The following is a 25,000-nucleotide window of genomic DNA, read 5'->3' as shown; positions in this document are numbered from 1 at the left end:
CTTGAAATGTGGCAAGGGCTTTACTCCTCTGCTTTCGAGTTTCTCTCTTTCCAGGCATCAATTACCAACAGCAACAGACGCGCCGCCGCTGACATGACGTCATCACTAACCCCATAAAACTAACACGCCAGGGATGACAAGGCACCTTTGACAAAGATAGGTCCCCTATAGAAACGTCGGCCAGCCTGATCTGAGGCACTTTCTCCTGTTTTGAAATCTATAACGTGTATCCATCCGTCGGCTCCCTTCTTAATCTTGGACCTTAAAGCTTGTTGTAATACATACAAGCATACTATTGGCTTCGAGAAAAGTCTAGAAGCTGTCACACTCTACGGTCGGCAACCATGTTCACCACACAACCCTTTATTCACACGCACCAATGTCCGACTCCTTGCGTCCCTTTCGGTCTCTCTTCTCTCGTTTTTTCCCGTGTGCCCTCTCAGAGTTCACTTGACACTCACATCACCCAGTTCCTCTCCAAGCAACTACACACAGCCCCTGAGACCCGCACCCAACACAAGGGCACTCTTTACTCCCTTTCATCTCTCACAACTCTCCCTCCCTCGAATCGTGAATCCGGGGTGGAAGGGAGAAGTAATGGTTTATGGTACAGCACCAACTGATCGGCAAGGGCAATAGTTCGACGGCGTCCCGTAGCTGGGTCACTCAGGAGGATGCCATTTTTACCAACCTCTTGACCACACGATAAGGTCCACCTCGCTGCAATGCCTACTTACGGAAGCATGATGAAGATTCTTTGGAGGTCACCCTCTGAAAAATCATCAAGCGAGCCCTTGATCTATCCATTTCTACTTCTAATGCAAGACTTCTTGCCTTGGGGGTGGTCACCTAACAAACCAATACACTCGCCTGGCGCAGACACCGTCAGGCAGATGACTCCTAGATCGCCTACACATCAGGCATGAATTCCACACAGAGGAGCGGGTACGAGTGCCCGAACATTGGAAATACGCGATCCATGTTCGACCCCTCCCCACCAATGTGTCGCCCCATGAGTCACACGCTGGCCGATGGGAGGTGCGGGCTCTTGCCCTCCAGCACCGATACGGCTCTAAAGAAAACGTATTTTAACCGGACGTTGCAGGCCCTTACCACGGGGGTTGGTATACGACAGCCGTAGTCCACCAAGACAGGCAGGTAGACTTCCGTGCACCCAATGCTACCAATGCTGAAGAGATGGCCATAGCCCTAGCCATCTCACATGACACTTCTAAAACCATAATATCAGACTCCAGAGGAGCCTGCCGAAATTTTGAACTGGGGCGGATCTCACCCCTAGCTGCCAAAATTCTTAAATCTAGTCTGCAGGAAGGTTACCGCTCTCCCCGCTCACTAATCTGGACTCCTGGCCATCGGGGCCTCGTAGGCAATGAGGCAGCGCACGCTGCTACCCGTGCACTCATTCCCCGGGCCGCTGCTTCGCCCACCAATGACCCCCCTGGTCCAGAAGAGAACTCTCCTCTTCTAACTCTTTGTAGCGAAGCGATCGAACTTAGTAATGGGTCGTCCTCTCGAACACCTCCTAGTGGGTCGCCCTCTTCGGCTCTTTTCGAAGAGAACGTAACTCGCGCTGAGAGTCGGCCCCGCCTTGACTGTCGCTGTTGAGTATCGTCGCCGCTAATAAACCTCTTTATAATTTGGTGGAGGTGCTGGTGGAGTTACCTCGACGACGTGGTAGTTTTCGCCCCGGACTTCTCAACGCATCTTCAACGCCTGCGGGATGTGTTGACGCGTTTGAGCGACGCCGGGCTACAACTGAATCTAAAGAAGTGCCGATTTGCAGCACGGCAGCTGACAATACTGGGCTACGTCGTGTCCAAGGACGGAATTCTCCCCGATCCAGCCAAGCTTCGGGCCGTGTCAGAGTTCCCCAAACCTACGTCGGTCAAAGAACTGCGCAGTTTCGTAGGACTATGCTCCTACTTTCGGCGCTTCATCCGCAACTTCGCGACTATTATATCGCCGCTGACGAAGCTCCTTGGCAGCAACGGGCCCCTCAATTCGTGGTCGTCAGAGTGCGATGACGCTTTCGCAAAGCTCCGTAGTTTGTTGACGTCTCCTCCGATACTACGCCACTACGACCCTACGGCTCCTACAGAAGTACACACGGACGCCAGCGGTGTTGGCCTCGGCGCTGTCCTTGCGCAGCGCAAACCAGGGTTCCCGGAATACGTCGTGGCATATGCAAGTCGTACGCTTACTAAAGCTGAGACCAACTATACCGTTACGGAGAAAGAATGCCTGGCAATCATTTGGGCCCTTACGAAGTTCCGACCTTATTTGTATGGTCGCCCATTCGATGTCGTCACCGACCATCATGCACTATGCTGGTTGTCGTCCTTGAAGGATCCCTCAGGCCGTCTCGCCCGGTGGGCACTTCGCCTGCAAGACTACGACATCCGTGTGCTGTACCGCAACGGACGCCAGCATGCTGACGCCGACGCCCTGTCCCGCTCTCCCTTGCCTGACGACAATGCCCACAGCTCAGTGTCTCACATAGCTGTAGCTTCAATCGACGTTCACACCATCGCTACTGAACAGCGCAAGGATCAATGGATTGCCTCACTGATAGACTTGCTGACCGATCCATCGGCCACACCATCCTCTCGCGCATTGCGTCGTCAAGCCCACCATTTCGCCGTTCGCGACGACCTCCTCCACCGACGCAATTACGACGGCGACGGTCGCCAGTGGCTACTAGTAATACCCCGCAGTCTGCGTTCTCACATATGCGAGTCGTTCCACTCTGATCCGCAGTGTGCACACTCTGGGGTATCGAAAACGTACCACCGCATTCGCCAACGGTACTTTTGGCGAGGAATGTACCGCTACGTGCAGAAGTTTGTTCGCTCCTGCATCGATTGTCAGCGCCGCAAAACTTCAACGCACCTGTCGCCGGCAGGTCTGCAACCGCTACCTTGCCCTGACCGGCCGTTTGGGCGCGTTGGCATCGATTTGTACGGGCCACTTCCTCTGACGTCCGCTGGTAACCGCTGGGCCATCGTCGCTGTAGACTACCTCACGCGATACGCTGAAACTGCCGCCCTCCCTGCGGCTACAGCGCGCGATGTGGCCTCCTTCCTGCTCCACCGATTCATGCTGCGTCACGGTCCACCCCAGGAGCTGCTCAGTGATCGAGGCCGTGTCTTCTTGTCGGAAGTCGTCGAAGCCATTCTAAAAGAGTGCAACGTTGTTCACCGCAAAACTACTGCTTACCATCCGCAGACGAATGGCCTCACCGAACGCTTTAACCGCACACTCGGCGACATGCTCTCGATGTACGTCGCCGCCGACCACACAAATTGGGATTCCATTTTGCCCTTCGTTACGTACGCCTACAATACCGCCCCTCAGAGCACTACTGGTTTCTCACCCTTTTTCTTATTGTATGGCAGGCACCCGTCGCACACAATCGACACAATCCTTCCCTACAAGCCGGATCCATCTGATTGTGCGCCTATTTCTGACACAGCCAGGCTTGCTGAAGAGTGTCGCGAGCTTGCAAAAGCCTTTACAACGCACGAACAAGAGCGGCAGAAGAGCCTTCGCGGTGGCACCACCACTTCTGAGTCCACGTTCCTCCCAGGAGCGCTCGTATGGCTCTCGGTCCCTACCACTGCAACCGGCCTCTCTTCAAAACTAGTACTGCCGAAATACGAAGGCCCCTACCGTATCGTCGAACGCACTTCCCCGGTCAACTACCTGATCGAACCCATAGAACCATCTTCGGACATGCGCCGTCGAGGGCGCGATATTGTCAACGTGGAGCGCCTGAAGCCTTACCACGACCCCCTCATAGTGACAAGTTGCTAGGTCGCCAGGCGGCTCCCTTTTCGTACCCGGGGTAATTGTAGCGAAGCGATCGAACTTAGTAATGGGTCGTCCTCTCGAACACCTCCTAGTGGGTCGCCCTCTTCGGCTCTTTTCGAAGAGAACGTAACTCGCGCTGAGAGTCGGCCCCGCCTTGACTGTCGCTGTTGAGTATCGTCGCCGCTAATAAACCTCTTTATATCTTAAAGATATAACTACCCATTATTAGGACCCCCACCACCGCTTTCCTGCGCTTTGCAAAGGGCTCAAGAAGGCAGACGAGAGAGTTCTCTGGCTATTCACTATTATGCTGCTGTGCCCAGCAGTGCTTAAACATTTTAATTCTTTTTCCGGCCTCTGCCAGTACTGTGCGGAGGTGGCTGACACCTACCACATAGTATGGGCATGCCAGCTCAATCCTTCTTTACCCCCGAACCCCAACCCAACCCGAGAGGACTGGGAGGCGGCCCTGCTTGGCTGCCAGGACCTTACGGCCCAACAAGCCATGGCCTGGCGCGTCAGGACAGCGGTCATGACCGATAGGTTCCCCAACTAAGGACTCCACCTGGTATTGTAAGGGAGCTCACCCACTAGGGGCTGGTTTCTCGAACAACCTCTTCGTATGTAACAGCTTAATAAATGTTTACTACTACTATTTGACCGAAACACCCTTGGCCGCACCACTCAAGGTCTGAGTATCCAAGAGCAGAAGGTCACCGTCTTTAATGGTTGTTGGCTGTCGATGACGGTCGTAACTTGACTTCTGGGACTGCCAGGCAGCTGCTTGATGCTTCTTAGCATACCTCAGGGCTTCTCCAAGGCACTGCCGGAGTTCTGCAGCAAGGGCATGATGCACTGCTTCTGGAAGCTCCGCATCCTCCTTGTCACCTGCAGGTTCCCACGGAGTGCGCAACTCTCTGCCAGATATACTCTGCCAGCAATGCCGGATATACTCTGTCAGCAATGCCAGAGTATATCCGGTGACCAGGCTCTCTGCAGTACGCATGGCGAGGCCGATCTCGGGTATATGCCGGTCCCAATGTTTGTGCTTAGTGCAGTATGCTCGTAGACACTGCTAAATCGTGCCATTGTGACGCTCAAGCATCTGTCCAGCCGGCCTGTAAGGCATGGTATGCCGATGCTTGAGTCACCAGTGTTTCAGATGGTTCTGTAATATTGTGCTAACGAAGGGCTTTCCATTTTTACTGGTGATGGCCACAGGTGTCCCATGGCAGCAGAACACTTGGACCATGCACTCCAGGATTTTTGCACTGGTTGCTGCTTGTAGAGGAAACAGCTCTGGAAACTTTGTGAACTTGTCAATGATGACTACCAAGTATTTGTGGTGACGAAGTGTAGACGGCAAGGGTCGAATAATGTCCAGACTAAACTCTTCCATGGGTGCTTTTGCCCACTGACTGCTCATCAGGCCTTCAGGCTTCTTGCGTCAAGCTTTTGTGCGCTGACATATAGCACTGCACATACCCTCATACGTCCACCCACATGCCCAGCCAGACGAATTGTGCTGCCACACGCCTCAAGGTTTCGAAAAATCCAGCATGGACCGAAGTGGGGTGGTCATGCGCCATTTTCAATGCCAGGAGCTGGAGGTGAGAAGGTAGCCATGGTACTTTCTTGTTGCCTCTTCGCTGAACGAGCAGTCCGCTTGGCTCCAGTTCTGTTGTTTCTGCCACATCATGAAAAAGGTGATAAGGGTCTGAATTCGGCAGCATAGTCTCTTGGACCACGATTTTCAGCTTTGAGAGACGGCTGTCACGAGCCTGTTCTTGTGCGAGTTGTACTGTGTCACTTAAGGGTGTTGTATCATCCCCCAAGGCAACTACTACTAGCTCAAACGTAATTTTCCCTGCAGATCCCGGTGAAGCAAAGGGAAACAGTTTCTCGTGCAAGCTGTCACTGGGGTGGTCCTCACACTAAAGAGGGGCTTTACTCAGGGAATCTGCGGGTATAGCCTCTGTCTGTGCTTGATTCAGCAATTGAAACCCTGCAGGTGGAGGTCCCAACAGTTGGCCCTGGGCGAAGCTTGGTCAGCGCTAAACATCCATGACAGGGATGAGTGGTCACAGTGCATCTCAAATTCTGTAAATTCAAGATATGTCCTCAATTTGTCCACTGCCCACACCACTGCAAGGCATTCCCACTCCTGGACAGTATTGTGGCTTTCGGCTTCTGTGAGAACCCTGCTAATAAAGGAAATGAGCTGCAGTCCATATGGGCCAGCCTGCAGTAGCCCAGCTGCAATGCCAATGTCGCTTGCATACATTTCAAGCACAAAGGGTCGATTTAGATTTGGAAGGCTCATAATTGCATCCCGAGCTAAGGACTGCTTGAGCGTAGTGAAAGCCTGCTCTTGGCGCTCTTCCCACTTCCATGGCTCATTTTTCTTCAGAAGGACAGTGAGTGGATGTGCCGTCAGTGAGAAGTGTGGTATGAAGCTGCTATAATAACCAGCAAGCCCCAGGAAGGCCTGCAACTGTTTAATCGCGCTGGGTCTTGGGTAATCCAGCACCGCCCGCACTTTCTCTTCATCTAGTCTCTGCACTGCCCAGGGTGGCCCAAGAACATGAGGGACAGACGGCAGACCTACATTTTATCTGGATTAATCGTAAGGCCAGCATTCTGAATGCGCTGCAACACTTCCCTGACTTGCTCGACATGGCTCTCAAGATTCTCAGAATAGACAAGGACATCGTCTAGAAACGTCATGGCGAAGTTATGATTGATTCACTACAATACCCGGTCCATCAAGGTTTGAAAAGTTGCTTGGCCACCTGCCCCCCAAAGGGCATTCTCGTAAACTCAAACGTACCCTGATGGCAGATGAAGGCTGTTTTCGCTGTCAGCATTGGAAACAGGAATCTGAAAAAATTCCTGGGAGAGGTCGAAGCTCGAGAACCACACTGCATGGCCCAATTGTGCAAGCAGTCAGTCCATTCGAGGCACTGGGTAGGCAGGTACCCTGGTGCGTGCGTTCAATGGTCGGTAGTCTACAGCAATTTCATTAATACTTCTTCTTGGGCGAGTTGGTTCATATTGTAGATTAAGGGGGTAACAGCGCGAATACACACCCACAAGAGAGACGACACGGACACAAAAGCGCTGCGTGTCCGTGCCGTCTCTCTTGTGGGTGTGTGTTCGCGCTGTTACCCCCTTAGTCTACAGCAAGCCGGCAGCCACCAGACTTCTTGGCAACAAGCCCCGGGGCACTAGTCCAAGGGCTGGTGCTATGTCCTATGAGGCCCTGCGCCAGGAGGTCATTTACACAACCCTCAATGATCTTTTGCTTTTTAGCATTTACTGGATGCAAGTTGCATCTCATAGGTGCACTATCCCCACTGTCAATGTAGTGCTGAGCGAGAGTGGTACATCCAGGAACTGCAGTAAACAAATGGTAGAAGACCCCGCGCACTTCATTCATGGGTGGCATGTCCTTGTCAGTCGGAATGGTGCTGCCTGTGCCCAGGACTACAAGCACTTCTTCAAAGAGGCCCTGTAAACAATAAGATTCGCCGTCTTCCTATATCGTGAGCGCGGTGGTTATGTCTGCGTCACACTTAGCAAATGTCACAATGCACTGCGGGTCAGGTCAGTTCCAATAGTCCACCCACCCTGCGCTACATGTGGGAATATGCCCGTTGCAGTAAAAAAGACTCTGCCAAGCACAATGTCCCCCCTCAAATCTGGCACACACAGGAAGCGTTGGATGCGGTTGCTCGTGGCCCAATGTACCTTGCACTTTAAGGATGTGGTTGATTGCGACCAACCTGATGCCAGTCGGAGTGCTCGTTCCTGTGTCCTGAGTTTGGCACCCGTAGCATCCACTACCTTTGCCGCTGGCCCTCCAACCAAGGTCGCACTAGAGCCTGTATCTAGCAGGCCCAGGAATAGAGCCTGCCCAATACGCACTTCCAGGAGAGGCTCCTTGTTGCTGGCCAAGGCCGCTACCCGCAGTGCTGTCTCGTAGGTGCTTGCCGGAGTAGCACCTATCGTCTCCCGTTTCTAGGGCACTGTGAGCGGAAATGTATGACTCTGTTGCTTCGGTAGCAGCGGGGCGGCCCGCTACGCCGACCTGAAGGGCACTCGTGGGCTATGTGACAACGCCTCTGCAGCAATGGCAGGCGATTCTGCCAGAGTCGAGCGGTTGGTATTCTTGCGGCTGTGGTGGCGTTGGGAGATGTGGCCTTGCAGCCGAAGCGGGCAATCTGTGCAACTGGTCCCGGTGGTAGAACGGCTGTATCGCCACGGGGTGAAATGGCCAGTGAGATGCCGCCGATAGACGTTGGAACGGTGCGGCAGCCGCCGCCACCATTACTCTGGGCTGCGCCCCAGATAGGCCAGCCACATTTCCAGCTGGCTGGAAGGCAAGGTCCCTCGAAACTTGATCGGTTGGAGGTGGCGTTGGCTTGTACTGGAACCACCTCCAATAATGCTCCATGAGGCCGTCAGCGGCCTTTGCCAACTCCGCGAGATTGGCAAACTGTTTGCCCTCTCCCAAATCTTGGAGTTGTGGGTGGATTTGTCGCAACACGCAGTCGACCTTTTCGGATTCCGGCACTTCGCCACTGATCTGGTCATAAGAGCCCACGATTGTGTAGATAGATGGTTTTAAATTTTCTTCTGGGTGTTTAGTGCGGAGCTCAAGTTTCTGCTTCAGGCGCCGCTTCTGTCGATGGAGGAGAACCCCGCGATGAACGCAATTTTAAAGTCCTCCCAAGATGCAAAGGATTTGATGAAGCGAAGCCCCAACTTCGCTCTACCCTCCAGCACAGCGGGCACAATGTGGGTAAGTCTTTTGTCGGCGGCGACACCATTTACCAGACAAAAGGTCTCCAATCAGTCCAGGAACTCCTCTAATGACAGCACGTCGTTGAATCCCGAGAACTTCGGGGGCTGACTTCCCAAGAACCGTGGAGCGCAGTCAACCGCCAGTTGGATCACTGCCACTGCCGCTGTCATGGAGCTTGCAGGCATGGGGTCGGCCGTCATGACTCTTTGTCTGACAGCAGCCGCGATTTGCTTGCGCTGTATGGCGGAGCCATTTGTTTGCCCCAGCAGGTGCTGCAGCAGCTCCTCTGGCACATTCACTATCTCCATTTTCATTGCCATGTCGATCCTGGATGAGCCCCCACTTGTCACACTCGACGATCGGCAACCACGTTCACCACACAACCTTTTATTCACCCGCGCCACATGTCTTCTGTGGTTATTCAGGAAGGGAAAAAGGCACCTAATTTCTGTCTGCCTATAGGCGACACGGCGCAGTGCCTTGTAGGGGTGGGGGTAAGGAGGGAATAAAAGAATAGTAGGAAAATAGAGAGAAAAGTGATAGGAGCACATCCATCCAACGAAGAGAAAAGAGGACAGGAAAGATTGACTCCTTGCATCCCTCTTCTCCTGCTTTCCCACGTGCACACGTGCGCACTCTCACTGTTCACTTGACACTCGCACCATCTAGTTCCTCTCCCGGCAACTACACACAGCCTCCGAGACCCGCACCCAACACACGCACACTCTTCACTCCCTTTTATCGCTCACAATATCAAATATATGTATTTATCTGTTCCATTGCCTATGAAGCTCTGACTGCTTGTGAACAGTTGTGTAGTTTATGCTAATGTAACTAACCACTCTGATCAAGTTGGAATCAATGATGCATTGCACTCACTCAGTGGATTGAGTGAAACATGGGACTTGAAGCTCAATACTTCTAAGACAGCAAGTGTTAGATTTAACAACAAAAAAGAACCCTTAGAATTTGCTTATACTATTAATTATGCTTACATTAAAAAACCCAGTGTGAAGTATTTAAGTGTTACTCACAAGCAATTTAAGTTGGGAACCTCATAGTGACAACGTTTGTAGCAACGCGCTAAAAAAAGCTGGCATTTTTAAACAGAAATTGCGTTGTACCTCATCGATTGTAAAATTAACACCGTAGAAAGCTACCATCAGGCCAAAATTAGAATATGCGGATTTGATCTGGAGGCCGCCTCAAAAGCACTTAATCAAGAAGATAGAAAGAGTGCAATATTTAGCCTTGAGGTTTATATACTCCACTCATTCATGTTTCTACACTGAACTGAAAAAACTAGCTCACTGCAGAACTGTTTTCATATGAGCTACCACTACGAAATACCGTGTGAAATTGAGCCCTCCGCGTGGTCTGGTCGTACAAACAACAACAAAACCTATTTATAATCTCAACATACCTCAATATTCTCTTTTTCACCATACAATTTCACTATGGAGTAAATTAAGTTGATGTATATTATGTATTTTGCCTTATGTACTCAATTGCTGTATGTGCATGTTTTATTACTGTTATATTACTACAGTGTTACCAAATTGCGAAGTGCATTTATTCCTTGTTGATCGTAGTCAATATATATATATATATTCAAACCATATATGTTAGCAACAGTTCCACTTATTGCTGCTGCTATTGTTTATGTATAGTGATGTTCCCACTCATGCTTAGGCCCAAGTAGGGTCTGCAGAATATGTAAATAAAAATTAATAAATGAAATAAAAATAACACATACAACGCAACGCCAACATTCGACTCACCGTGGGAATTCGCGAGACGCGGAATCGTCCCCACAGACCTCCCACGAGAGACAACCGTCGACTTGCGCACCAAGCGCCAAAAGAGGACGAGTGCTCTTCCTCATATGACCGTGTAACCTCTCGCTGCCAGGACGATGCCATCGCAGGAACAGCGCCATCCTTTGTACGGCGGCGAGTATGCAAACTACACCGAAGGACGCGCAAGTGCCACGAGGTGAAAACGACTTTAACGGGGGTGTGACCACTCCCCTTCCCCCCGAACGAGTGGATAGCTCATTTTTACGTGGGAAGCAGTGCACGGAGACAAGGACCGAAAGGAAGAGATGAATCAACAGGACAACCGCTATCAGACGATGCAGCTTGAAAAAGATTTAACGCACAATCTAAAGAATGTTGGCAGCAGGTACGTCTTGAAAGTTGCCATTTCTGCACCAAACAAACTCGGGAGCGTGTGTGCCAGGCTGGATCCCAAGTTATCGACCAAAAAGGATCAGTCTGGGTGCACCATTAAGCATGCTTCTCTCGACTGCCTTTGTGCACTGTTTGCATCTGTCGTGGAAAGATGTCTATCGGCCAAACTGGCCGGCGTGTTAACATACGGCTTTTGGAACACAAGAGGTCATTAAAGGGCATCGCTCAAATTGTGGTTGCAGGCTGCTTTTCCCTGAAACAGTGATACTTTCAAATCACAGGGAGAAGAGGCTTTCTACATCACCAAACGAAAAGAGAATTGTATCGGCCAAGCATCAGTTGTTCTTAGCGATCGTCAAGTTCTTTTTTGGAAGATCACCGAAAACGGTTATAACTTTGTAGTATCAGAGAAAGCCATTGTTACACGTGGTACGCTGGTGTGTATGTATATTAACCCAGTCTTGTTCCAAATAAACTAATTACGAGAGCAGCGGTTGTCCCGCCCATTCGTTTCTTCCTTTTGTGCCTTGTGCGCTGCTTCACATGCAACAATGAAGTCGCCCAACTGTCGACTTTACTGCGCTTGAAATGGATAGCCTTGCATAGAGCTCCCGTAGAGCCGCTTTGCCAAACGGCACGCAGTACGGCTCGGGGGCTATTTTAAAGCATGCACTCATAATATTTCTGTGAAAATGCACGTCATAAAGGGCCTTCCCCCTGTATTTGTTAGAGCAAGAAAATCATTTTAGGGACACTATAGCTATGAATTATTGAATTAGGCAACAAAAACGTGCCCAGAAATATGCAACACCTTCTAGATAGTTTGGACATGACACATTGGTGCAGCACTCATTACCAATTATGTCATGTAGAAATAAGTGTGGTGATATATTTATTTATAATAATACTCTCAACATACATTATGGGGGAAAGGAATGATTGCTAGAGGATAGAGTGATTCTCTGGCAATGACAATGGATGATTCAAAAGTGGTACTATGATGGTAAGTTTCCTGAAAAAGTGAGATGTGAGCTTCCTTCCAGTAAACAGCTAGTACTCTTATAATGCCAAAGCTGCTTTCTTTTGCATTACTTTGATAGTCTGCTAGTACACAAAAGACCAAGCATTGCTCTTCGATGGCATCAACTGATGTGCATCCCAAAACAGTGATGCATACTGTAGAATGAACGTGGTATACAGAAGAGCGCAAGGAAAAGTGCAGTTACTGAGAGATTCCAAGAAGGGTTGCAACAGCATGACACGACAGATTGGAGGGAATAGACCGATCTCACCGCGAGTTTCACTACGCCACCGCTGCCGCAGTGCATGCCGGTACTTGTAGTACTCGGTACGTTCAGCTGCCTACAGCTGGTGCATTGGCGAGCTGCATTAACGAGCTTTAGCGGCCTTATTTGGAGGAATTGCGATGGCTGGGTTGACATGCTGTGTACTGGAATGCTACAACAGGAGCCTGAAGCAAAATGACTCGGATTTTGCGTGTTCTCAAAGGATTTCAAGCTCCAACAGGAATGTGTGCGACAGTCAACGAAGTCGGACAGAGAGGCAACTACCGCGCACTTTCTTGTTCAACGTGTTCGTGAACTCCCTGTGCACGATGCATCATGGTTTAGCAGTGCCCTATTGCGTCATAGCAACCTTGCTGCGCGAACGATGGACCGATCAGCGACAGCAAAAGTTCATATAACACGAGCTGGATCCCCTTGCCGGGCCAATCACCGCCAGCGGCGACAGGTTGGATACAACGTCCTTTCCGGGCTCAACAGATATCGCTTTAATATATAGGGAGACCTAAACCGACTTCTCACCAAATGCGATGACGACTGTCAAGCATCTAGCATGAACGAGACCTGTGATACAAGTCAAGATTATAACTGCATGCTGTGCACAGCTCGCGCCGTGGAGCGCACAGCGAAAACTCGGCCGTGCCGGTATCGCAGCCAACTCCGCCGCCGGGATTTCCCTGTTCCTTTCAATATGCAATATTATTGTGAACGCATCGTAAAGCGGGCAACAGCGGTAGCAAAGCTGGACTTCTTTATGAGCGTAGGCTATTAACCGTACACTGCCGTTTCGAAGCGGTAGGCCTAGCGACGATACCGGCGCCGAGCCACCGGCTGAGGCTGCCGCCGCCAGCCGGAGCGAGCTGCTACTTATCCGCCGCATTGCGTGTGCCGCCAAAATCTCTTACTGACTCATCCATCTCTTGTACAGCACGAAATATTATGCCATTTACGAGATTTTCGTGATGTTAACCTTTGCCAAACGGCATGAGCGGCCAGTCACTGTTCAGCGGACGCGCCTCTAACCTGCTTCACGGCGACCGTTTTATCTTCATTCACATTTAACTTATTACGGTGATCGAAGTCCTGCGTTGACAACACAGTCTACATGGAAAGTGTCGCTTCGACAAAAAAAAAAGCGCAATAAGCTTCTTTTTTTGGTCCCCTTCGGCTTTTTTTTTTTCTCCTGTTGTCGTATAGCGGAGAGCTCTGCGCAGTTTGGGCAAGTTATTTCCGGATACTGTAGCTTGTGTCGCTTGCGTTCACTGAAGAAGATATTTGCTCTCATGACGACGGGAACGTGATTTCTCATTTTTTATTACTAATATTTATTCAGCAAAACGAGGCAAGCTCATCAACCCGACGAGACCACCTCGTCACACGTAGGCACTATCAACTGTTCTTTTTTTCTTTTAGCGCTAGGATGCAGTTAATCCGAAATAAAATAACATACGTTGGAGGTGCGGACACAGTTTTCCACCGCGTTCGATCGTCTTGCGTGTCGAGGATTGGTGCAAAACGCCAATATACCTGAAACACGCAGCAAGCAGCCGCACCAGCAGCGCTCCGAGAACTACAACTAAGATGGCGACAGTGCCACTGTCGGAAACTCGCGCATGCGCAGATGGTCTGGTGGGATCGGTCTATTATTCAGTACACATGTTGGGCATGCTCCACTAGAATGTGAACTTGGATGTGGTCTTTCTGCGGGCAAGTTATTTTATGATACATAATACGATCATCAGCAAACAAATTTGTGAGAAAATCAGTGATGCTACCGAGGGCTTCTGATTTGGAGCAATTTTCGGAGCAGCAAAATTTCCGTTTTGGAGCACTTTGGAGCAGCAAAATTTTCATTTTGGAGTACTTTGGAGCAGATAATTTTGCATCTGGGAGCACTTTGGAGCAGCGAATTTTACATCCTGGAGTGCAATACAGAAGCATATTGCATTAACATTCAAGCACCTGAGTATTATGGGGCTCTTATGAAGGCTAGAAATATTTCGATTCATAGCAAATCTCATGAAAAAAATCAACTCAGGAGCATAGGCGTGCGCACAGGGGGGGGGGGGGGGGGGGGGGGGGGGGGGGGGGGGGCAGGGGGGGGGGGCGCCCCCCCCAATCACCTAAGAGGGGGGGCGCAAAATCTGCCCCGTACATTGACCCCTGCGATAGCAATTATATGGACACCCTCGGCGGATTTTTGCCGTCGCCGTTGCTGTAATTTTCCGTATAAAGTCCAAATTAATAACATCATCACGCGCATTCTAGCCGCGGGTAAAAGCTCGCGAGTGCTGGCGACGAACGCGGCTGAAGCGGAGATTAAACTAGCCGGCCGTCTGTCTCCGCCGCACGGACAGCCAGCGCCAGCGCATGAGATAACATCTTCCCGCGTGCGGGCCTGCCGTCGATTGCTCATCAAACAGAGAGGAAACGCCCTGCCCGTCTTTCGTAAGAAGCATGAAGGGACGCCAGGGGAGCGGAAGGGGGGGGGGGGGGCGAGCGCATCGTTCGAAGGGTGCAGTCGCTTGCGCGCGCGCTATCTCGAGGCATCAGGAGACGGCTCGAAAACTTGCTGTGTTCTCAACGCTCTCTTCGCGTTTAGAGACCTCAGAGCAAGAAAACGCTTCGGTTCCTGGAGGGGCCATATTCGCTTAAACCAGCGTTTTGTCGAGCTCGCGAGATCGGATCCAAAAGAGTTAGCTGCTAGTCTTACTTCGTTTCACAATACAATTTTTTGGTATAGCATTCATTGCTTCGCTCTTAAAGGGACACTAAAGGCAAATAACAATTTATGTCAGAGTGAAAGCCCAATGTATGACAACTTCTAAAACGGCAATATTATCAACAGCAGTGCCCTACTTACCGAGAAATTAAGCTAAATGTATCACATGACGAGCGCCACGAGTGGGACATTTTCGAAGTGATCCCGATGACGTAGGGAAGTCGGCCTACAATAAATCACTAGTAATCAAACTAGCAGCAGTAAAAAAAGAACATTCCGAGCATCAAAAGACGTAATAAAATGCTGTTTGTTCGTTTCCGCTTGATTCATGGAAAACAAAACCTCCGTGGCGTTGCCATGGGGAACGGCGCGCGTGGTTCAAAGGTTCCGTTTTCGCCGAACTGTGCCTCGCCCGTCTCAGTGGTAGTTTCGGGATCGCGTACTTCCGTGCGTGTTTTGCGCGCTCGTCTCTGACAGAAAGTTCGACAAAATGCCGCATGCGTGTGATATTGCCGGATGCCCGAATGGTGCACAACGCCAGTGCTGCAGTAAGGAAACCGGTGTGTCTTTTCACTGGGTGCCGCGGAATGAACCCTTACGCTCGAAGTGGCTTAGTGACATCCCATTGCGCCAGTGTGCTAAACAGTCAAAACCTCCGCGTGTGTGCTCGCTGCACTTTCGTACTGAGGATTACGAGACCAACCGCAACTTGGTGACGGCTTTGAATGTGCCCATCCGAGCAAGTCTTTGCCGCAGCGCCGTTGTTGCTACTGTGGGTCCCGCTACTTCCGCTCGGCTGCTACTAGTGTCGGCGGCCGCGCAGTAAAAGCGGGCAACGTTGGGCATGGCAGCAGTGACGTATGAGAGTCGTATTTTCAGGCGGGAGATTTGAAGCGCGCTAACGCGATGCGGACCACTAAAAACGGGATTTTATTTCAAAATAAGCACTTCCTTGGCACAAAAGCAGCGCTACGAGGTTTCTGGACCGCTATTTCAACAATCAACGTTGACTTAATATTTGCCTTTAGTGTCCCTTTAAGCGAAACTGAATTTTTTTAACCATTAGCTATTGACCCCCGAAAGCGAGGGGCGGACGTGTAACATGGCGTAGCCGCTTCACTGTGGGCCGTCAGCGACGGGCCCGCTACTGACAGCTGCGCATTTGCGGCTGCTCCGACCAGGAGATATGATTTTACTAATGAGATGACATTTTTAAAAAAGCAAGCAAAAAATTCGAAATGGAACCTAGCACGTGAGCTCGAAAGGGCAGGGCCTTAGGGGGTATTTACCGCAGAGTGATTACAAACTCGAACGTGCTGGCGGAAGGAATTACGAAAAAGCTGTTCTGGATGAAGATCCATGGATAAAGTATGTCTGAGGAAAAGTGTCAACGCGTTTCCACCGTTCGCGTGCTCTTCCATAAACACGAAGCAAGGAAAATTCGATATTGTCCCATATATCTACTGCGAGCGATCCCAGATTTCATTCCGCGATGTCCGGAAACAGAAGTGACAGACATTTTAGCGGCACTCATGTAGTTATTACTGAACATTGCTTTCCTTACGTGCCGTGCGACGCTTGAAACGAGCTATCAGCAGCGTTTCTGGAACAGACGACGTCCGCCGATGAATCGCCGTCGCACTTTCTCGCTACCGATAGGCCTAGACGTCACGAGCCTCTGCGGAGAGCGCGTTTTGCTGTCGAGCCGACTTGCAGAACAGAAGCTGCGTCGGCAGGCACCCGTGCATGGCATCGTGGCTTACTCGGAACGCACGCGCGAGCGCTATTTATTCAGCGGAATAATTCTTGGTCCATGATTGCGACTTTATTGGCAGCCCCAAGATCGAGATGCACATGTTCTGACGCGCCGGCGGTGCGATTGCCGGTGATAGACGCCCCCAAACCCGAGACTTTGGCACAGTTTGGCGCAAATTTCGTCGATATTATCAGGATGGCGCAGTAAATACAATTTGGCGCACTTTGGCGCAGTTGGCGCAGGAGTGGGATCACTGGAAAATGTTATTGTGTAAGTCATCTGCAGTGCACACACACAATAAAAACAGCAGAGGATTAGAACAGAACCCTGACAACAAGAGCCAACAAGGAGTGCTGTGCGCGTTAAATCAAAATTCACCGCGTTCTGTAGAGAAGTAGGTCTACCCACGCTAGCGAGGACCCTAGCAGGCTGCAAAAGCAAAAACCTGACTGTATTTTTTTCCGCGAAAACCCACAAAGTGGACATACCCTTCAGAACAATCGTTAGTGAAAGTGGTTCATGGCAGGTGAACGTTAGCAAATTCCTTTTAAGCAAACTAAAAACGCTTTATGTCAACGACCCTTTCCGCACCAAAAGTTCTAGTGATGTCTGTGATTTCATTCGGACTAACCAGCAGATTTCCTTTGCTTTTTCAGTAGATGTTGAAGACCTGTTCTATTCTGTTCCTCACGATAAGCTTTTGGCCTCGGTTCGAAAGTGCATAGAAGATAATGGTGACGTTTCTTTTATGAACAACGCGGGCGTGTCCGTTGAGAACTTTTTAGCGCTTTTAGAATTTTATCTTAACGTCACTTTTATTACTTTTGACGACAAGCCCTATCTGCAGCGACAAGGAATCTGTATAGGTTCGTGTGTCGCCCCAGTTCTGTGTGACATTTTTTTAGCTGACGTAGATAGGGCGTTGGATAACTTTTTAAGTGGGGGGAAGGTTTTAAAGATTTTTAGATATGTTGACGATTTCTTAATTCTTTTAGACAAACGGGCGCCCTATACACCCCCCGATCACATTTTAGATTCTCAAGAGGATGGTTTTACTTCGATAAGTGTGTGTATCAAGGATGCCTTTTATGAAGTTGAGCGTGCTTATTGTGATGACGTACTAAGTGCTTTTAAAGAATTTGGACGCGGACTTAGTTTCACTTCCGAGGTACCCACAGAGACCTGCCTACAGTTTTTAGACCTCAAGCTACTGTGGGACCGTGAACACTTTTGTTGGTATTACCATCCACGTGTGAAAAAGGGGCTGTTGCCGTATGATTCTGCGCACTCTAAGATTGTAAAAAGAGGAATTGCTTCACTTTGCCTGGAATCTTCGTTGAAAAAGTCGTGTCCACACCACATGCGCAGTAGTTTTTATGATCAGATCCACCGGTTAACGGCGGCGCGCTTCCCTTCGTCGGTCATAAACACGGTCGCCGAGGCTCTCATGCAGAAGATAAAACGTGGAACACAAAGGGATGGAGCTGCTTGGGACCCATTGGGTTCTAAGCTTCATGTTATGCCGTACGTGCACAAGCTCTCCCATAACCTGAAGAAGGTTGCTGCTAGGCATGGAGTGGCTCTGGTCTTTTCGGCGCCAGAAAAGCTAGCCAAGTTGTGTCCGCGCATTTGCGATAGCAAGAGACGCGGTTGCCTGAAGAAACATGAGAAAGCCTACGTCAAATGTTCCACGGGAGTTGTATACTCTATTCCATTATCCTGCTGAAAAGAGTACATCGGGATGACCGAGAGATGCCTAAATGACCGGCTTAGGGAGCATGCGCTAAAGGTTAATAAAAACGAGGATAAGTACGCGCATCTTGTGGCGCATACTTCCGCATGTGGGTGTGAACCACGATTTACTAACACGCAGGTTCTTGGAAGAAGCTTGAAATCATCTGCACTTCTGCTGTTGGAAGCATATTTTATTGGAAAAAATAAGGACAATTGTGTAAGCGAGCCGTCGTTGGTGTTACATCAACAGGAAATATCTTTTCTCGAGGCAAGGATTTAGTGATCTGCTGGTTTATCTGCTTTCTTTTTCAATTTGTTTAATTTTTTTTGCCTGGTGGGGAGGGGGCGCTCTTACTTCGCTTGCGAGTTGCTTTCCACATGCGCACCTTTCTTCTTCATTGGTTTTGCGCATTTTTCTGTACCTATATAAGAGGGTCATTCAGGTGCAATAAACAGTTGGTAGTGAGCGCTGAGTGTCGTGTGTGTTCCTCGGGTGGATGAGTGAGTGTTTGTGTGAGTGTTTGCGGGAGTCAAGGTTGCGCTGATCATCCTACACTATGTCGAATAACCAACTAGCCCAACAAGAAGTTTTAAAGAGCCATGTTAGATGTAGCATCATAAGCGGTGGTCACGAGAAACAATTTCACGGACCCACCATGTGCGAGGCTATGACAACCAGAGACCGATACAGACATCAGCTCGACAAAGGCTCCCTTGTGTTTCCAGCTGTTATTACACATATATATACAGTTAAATACGCCTATAACGAACCTCCATACAACAAAGTCCTCAATATTATGAAGTTTTTCTATTCCTCACCGTTACTCCATAGGAGCACATGTATTGGCGACCTCCACGTAACAAAGTGGCAGGGGGAGCCACCCTTGATATAAAAAAATTTTCGGCGCCGACAATCTAGGGATTTTGTCACAAATTTTGTCATTTTGGCACCAGCAGGAGCGGCATGCGTCTTCTGCAGTGGCCCCGCCGACGAGAGCATGGCGTGCTCAAAGCTCCGGCGACTGCGAGGCGAGAAGAGCAAGCGCTCGTTTATGCGTGCGGGTGTGCGCGAGACGGGCAGGCGAGGCCTGTGCTCCTCGAGCCAGCTTTCTTGCCACCACGAGCGCAGGCGTGCCCCCCCATTAATTAATTAATTAATCAATTGTTTAATTAAGATTATTTAAGTAAATTGCTGAATGTTGACCTTATTCAAGAAATGGGATTTGCAAAGTTCGAGAGAGTCTTCACAAACCCCCATTGCATTATTTGCGATAAAGAAAGTCTCACATGTACCATTTTTTCCAAGCTGCAAAGAGAGCTCGTGAAATACAAAAAAAAAAAAACACACATTACTAGCGTATTCGTGCACCGCGATTGTGCTGCTCGCAGCCGGGGTTTGAGTGAACGAAATCAGCTGCAGGCGCAACTCGCCGGCTCCGTTACAGCGGTAGGCCGATAAGTGGGCGGTGATTTCTTGGCCCGCGTCAGCCAGTTTGCGCGCGTGACGGTGCAAGTTGTAGTGAGTGCGGGCCAAAAAACCACCGCCAACTGTGATGTTGAAATTATTCCACATCACAGACACAGAGTGCATAGCGGTTGTGATAATTTTGTTCTTTTTGCAAAATAGATTAAGTACTTAAATAATCACTCCATTTACTGTATGACATAACAACGATGCAAAAAAGTGACCGTACTGAGAATAATGTCACCTTGAGCCAAAAGAAAGCACAAAGAGATTCTCACCACTTGTAGGATTATACAGTCCCAAAATAACGTTAGTGATATCATGACTGTCAAACAAAGTCTAGTACACTCAAAATAACCACGGTAACAGTGTAAGCAAACACAAGATCAGTTCAAAGGCTCAAATACAAAGTACAGGGTGTATAGCAGCAACGTGCCTAGAGAACATTCATCCCACTTTTATCATCATCGGCCAATGTTACATCTACAGGAGCCAATGACTTTCAATTCTCCAGTGCATGTGTCATGAGCAATGGGCACGAGACACATGCCAGACGACAAAGAAGATGCGATGGTATGTGATCCGAAGGGAAAAAGCTCTCGATGATGCACAGTGATGGTATGCATCGGTGAAGAGACTGCTTGTAGCATGCAACCTGAGCTGTGGTGGGAAACTGAGCAAGGAGGAGTCCTTATTGTTCTGTGGAGCACAGGTCGGCCAAGGTGGTCAAGCCAGCATTGCACTGGTGACGAGAGCAGCATGTGCAGAGTCCAGAGGATGCAGCGCTAGGAGTCTGTGGTGTGGACGCCGATCTCGGCAGCGACTGGGTGAGGCTATCTCGGACCCTCGTCGCAGTGGTTTCTGGACCACATGCAATGCTGTGCTTTTGTTGGTAGAACAGCTTCTGTCCACTGTAGCCTCTGGGACGCCCCATCGTCACTTGGAAGCAGGTACCGAGAATGCCGCTAGGCCTAACCACTGTGCAATGGCGATGGCCTTGATGACGGCCAGGAAACTCGCACCGGAGACAAGCAGCTCATCAGGTTTCTATCGAGCAATGACGACCGTAGGACCTCATCGAGAATGTCGACGATGGACATGACGTGACAGAGTCAGCTTTGGCAATGGGTCAACCATCCTAACATTAAGAATGTTCTACTACGCACGTGATTGTAAGGCCAATGTGGCCAGACTGCTGTTGCAGTTAGGGACTGTGTTTAGCTTGTAAAGTCAAAGTGGCCCCTAGTTAGCATATTAGTAATAGCGTTATATTGGGTGCTCATTAGTGTTGATTGCGTGTCTTTGATTTGTGTGAATCTTTGTGAGATGTTTGCTGTTTCTTTAGATAGTCATGTTTGCTGTGTCACCGCTGTCTCACTCCTCTCAGTCCGTATAAACACGAGCACTCCGGAGACCTGCGACATAATATTGGTGTGACCATCTTTATCGACCGGTGCTCCACAGAACGATACTGACTCCTCCGTCCTCAGTTTCCGACCTCAACTCGGGTCCTGTGCCACGAGCCGTCTCTCTGCCAATTGCGTGCATGGATGTGTCGCGTGCACCACTGGGTATATCTCCACTTGGGTGCACACCATCGCATACCACTGCTGCACACCATTGCATCTTCTTTGTTGTCTGGCATGTGCCCATTACTCACGACAGCAAGCTGGTTCCATTTTTTGCCTAGAAATTTCTTCATTTCATCACCCATTTGTCCCATACTCATTACACCTAGCAATGTCCTACAACAAGTATGGATGGCCCCTTATGTAATGCCTTGTTTAAGGCCTTTAAGGGTTCAATAAATGATGATGATGAGGCATCTCAATCAAGGTAGAACTGTAGCATTTGAGATCCCATGTGTGCTCTATTGCTCAGCCTGCACTAGAGATGGTTGGAAGATGAGTGAAGTAAAATGCTTTGCTGGGCATGTTGGTTCACTGTCTGGAACAGATTTGAGCTTAAAAAAGATGCGACAGAAAAAGACAAGACGCTTGTTTAGTTGTCCTCTTGTGTCATGCCTTTTTTGCACGCAAGTCTACTCTAGAAGATGGGCAAGCCATATTTATGCTCATCTACTGTGGGCGCATCCCATCAGTGGCTGTGCTAAACTGACTAATGGGGCTTCACTCCTCTTTTGGGGGTAAAGCTGTCGTCTCATGTCATCTTCCACACTGAAAAAAGTGGGCCCATCCCAAAGGCAGTGCTATACCATCAGAGGCGAAGAATACTAATAAATACAATTACCTGTGCTGTACGGGCTTGCTCTTCGGGGCTTTCGCCTTCATCACCCTCTCCTGTTAGGGCAGTCAGTGTACGGAACAAAGCTGAGAGAGCCTTGCTGATGCCCACATCCACATGAATGTCCACGCCCTCCATTTGCCACTGGACATTGAGGATCCACTTGGCATTGCCTGCAGGTCATTGCATCCTGCTCAGCACCTTATGAATACACGAAGGACAGGCAATGGAACACCCAAGAACTTAGAGGGCTCTCAACAAAGTAGTACAGCCGCTGCCAAGTGAATCTCTTTTCATGTCAAGGATAGTTCACACCTATATAAAAAAAGAAATAATGCTATAATAGCTAATAATAACTCTCTGGGCAGCAGCTCAGGATGGCTCATAGTTCAATATATGTAGTACAGTATAACCTCGTGAGCGTAGTTAGGCCTAGTGACGATTTCGAGCAGAAAGCTCGACTGCGATGTGCACGGCCACGGTGCCCAATGTTTCGAAGTATGTCATGCTCGATTGCGAGTACAAAGGGTTGTTCCCGGGTGGTCTTCGTCATGAGATCTGAAGTGCTGATGAGCAGAATCTCTAACCACAGGTCCGACGATTCAACACTATTACAGTCGGTCCGAGACGCGTGTCCGCAATGTTCCTGACGAGTGCGGCGCGATGTCATAATCCGACGATTGAGCTTCCGCCTGAAGCTTGTGGGGATTCGAGGCGCGCCCGAAGCCACTGCACGGGCATTTCGCCGTTCCGCGAATCCTTTCCCTCTCCCGTTCTCCCGCGACGGCAAGTGGCGCCATCTTGCGCTACGCGCCGGCTCTCGTGGTGGCGCTGCACGCGGTCTGGGAGCCGCGAAATTCGGCGACTGACGCGCGGGCACGCCGGGATGAACTCTCTGTCTCTCCTCGGACGCCGCTGGGTAAGCACGTATTTCTTTCCGGTCCAACGTCCCCTTTGGGAATCGCTGGACTGTAGCCTGCCTGGGTGCCTCGGCACCCTTCCAGGCGTGTTTACCTCAGTGTTAGCTCCGGTTCGTACGTGAAGCCAAAGAGCGGTGCCTAGTGCTCGCGCGCGGTCGTACCACGCCGAGCCGCACTTGCCGGAGGCCCATACGTACGGAGATTGCCCTAGCCCTCGTGACCAGGCCCAGTGGTCATCGCGAGAGTGCGCAGCATAGCCGCGAGGGACCTTTTCCCGAGCGGCGTGTCAAAGCTCGCCATTGCGAGCTGCGACGTGCTTCGCGGAACCCCTTTGTGTATTCCGTCCGCCTGCGGGGGCCCTTTGCTCCCCGCGTCCCGGGAGCGGACGTGGTGTTTCGTTGGGGTGCCGCCGAAAGGGAAATAAAGTGTTTGTGTGTGTATGTTTGATCGAACACTGTGTTTATGCCGCGCGGCGCTCAACGCCTTTGCTAGCTGAGCGCATCCGGAGCGGTGCGCTAAACGTAAGCAGGCGACGGTAGACGCGGCCCTGTGGCTCGCTAAGCCTGAACCCGCGGTAGTCTTCGGCTCCGGTGAGCATCGAGGCTACCACAAGCTGCCAAAGTAAAGCGTAATTATATCCTAAATGACCATCGACCTGTGAACACAGAACGCGTCACTAAGTAGCGCGATTTTCACAGCCGTGACCTCGCGATGCACAAGCAGCAGACGATGCTCTCCCGGAGGGAGCATCGGTCCAATTGCGAGATGTGCTGGAGCAACATGGCAGAAGCAGCCTATCAGAGGCCTCAAACAAACGTCAAACGTTTGCTTTTTGTACGCTTGTTTTTCAATGGAGGAGCTAGCCGAAGCGAGGAATTTCAATACGGAGAAATGCTCTTTCCGATGAGCCCAGAATGGCAGCGCCCGTACAGCACAGGTACAAGCGCCTGTGCCCCGTTAACGCTGTTTTTTGTTTTTGTGATTTCTGCCACCTCTGTAGGTGCAACAAATTTTTTTACAGCACTTCTATGTAGTTTTTAGTGAAGATATTTTGGAAGCAAAAAGAAAAAGGGCTACAGAAACTGAAAATGTGACTGAGGAAATCAATTTTTTGTGTTATTTTCCGCGGTAAGAAAGTCGCGTCACCCATTAAGAATAATTCCGTTCTTTGACTGCGTCTGTGACTTGTAATTCTCTCCGATTATAACAGACCCATTGAGCGTTTACATATAAGTCTGTTGCAACAGTACTTGGATTTTACATACTCCCTTTACAACAGACAAAATTCCTCTTCACTATAAAGGTCTGTTGTAACGAGGTTATACTTAATTTGTGCTGTAGTATGAAACACCAGCTTGCCCAAAAAGCAACCTTTCTGTGTTTTCTTTATTACACATTTTCCTCATAGAATACCTGTATGGATAAACAGTATAGAAATACACTGAGCATTTCTGTTGCATGCAACCTTGGGTTCTTAATGAAGAATCCCATACCAACTAGTCCACCTGTTGTAATATCACAAATGTTGACTGGGTGCAGTCTGGAGCTCACTGTGTGTGTGGGCTCAGCAATTCAGCTGCTGCCCTGTGGTGATGGAGTGATATGGTGTGCCACAATTGCGCCACATGTGACTTATATGAGGGGGAAGGATTGGTGGCCAGAGTCGAGCCCAAACAGCAGCAGACGGAAGACAGCAGGCTGAAGCTTTGGATCCAGGCTCCAGCCAGTAAACGCAGCCATCCGTGGCGTTGCTGCCCAACCAACGGAGCGCTCTGCCAGCACGAGCATTGAAGCTTGGAGTGCGACCTAACCTACCACGATTACTGCAGACCGCAGCAAGGCATCGCATCGGTCAGCTGTTTGGCAGCAGAGGCTTGGCTAATGGTCACAATTGCACCGAGCATTGCGGTTCAAGCTCCAATGCAGCTCGATGTTGGTCCCCAGGCCGTCCAGCTTTGCGTCAGCATCACACAACGAGACGCACCTGGTTCCATGGCATTGTTTTTTGCCCAGCTGCTGCTACTC

General features: G+C 50.0%; 1 protein-coding gene across 2 annotated transcripts in view; it reads right to left on the bottom strand.

Annotated features, from left to right (window-relative positions):
• LOC119382338 (transmembrane protein KIAA1109 homolog) overlaps positions 1–25,000 on the bottom strand; it is a 961,129-nt gene that overhangs the window by 319,371 nt on the left and 616,758 nt on the right. For both annotated transcript variants that reach the window (XM_049412180.1, XM_049412181.1), the window contains exon 33: positions 22,062–22,228. In XM_049412180.1, coding sequence (XP_049268137.1) covers positions 22,062–22,228 — 167 coding nt within the window. The remainder of the gene's footprint in view (positions 1–22,061; positions 22,229–25,000) is intronic.

The sequence above is a fragment of the Rhipicephalus sanguineus genome, chromosome 2 (assembly GCF_013339695.2).
Source record: "Rhipicephalus sanguineus isolate Rsan-2018 chromosome 2, BIME_Rsan_1.4, whole genome shotgun sequence".
In the NCBI taxonomy this organism is placed as follows: domain Eukaryota; kingdom Metazoa; phylum Arthropoda; class Arachnida; order Ixodida; family Ixodidae; genus Rhipicephalus; species Rhipicephalus sanguineus.
Note: the sequence above shows the minus strand (reverse complement) of the source record. Positions and strands in the feature narration are given on the sequence as shown.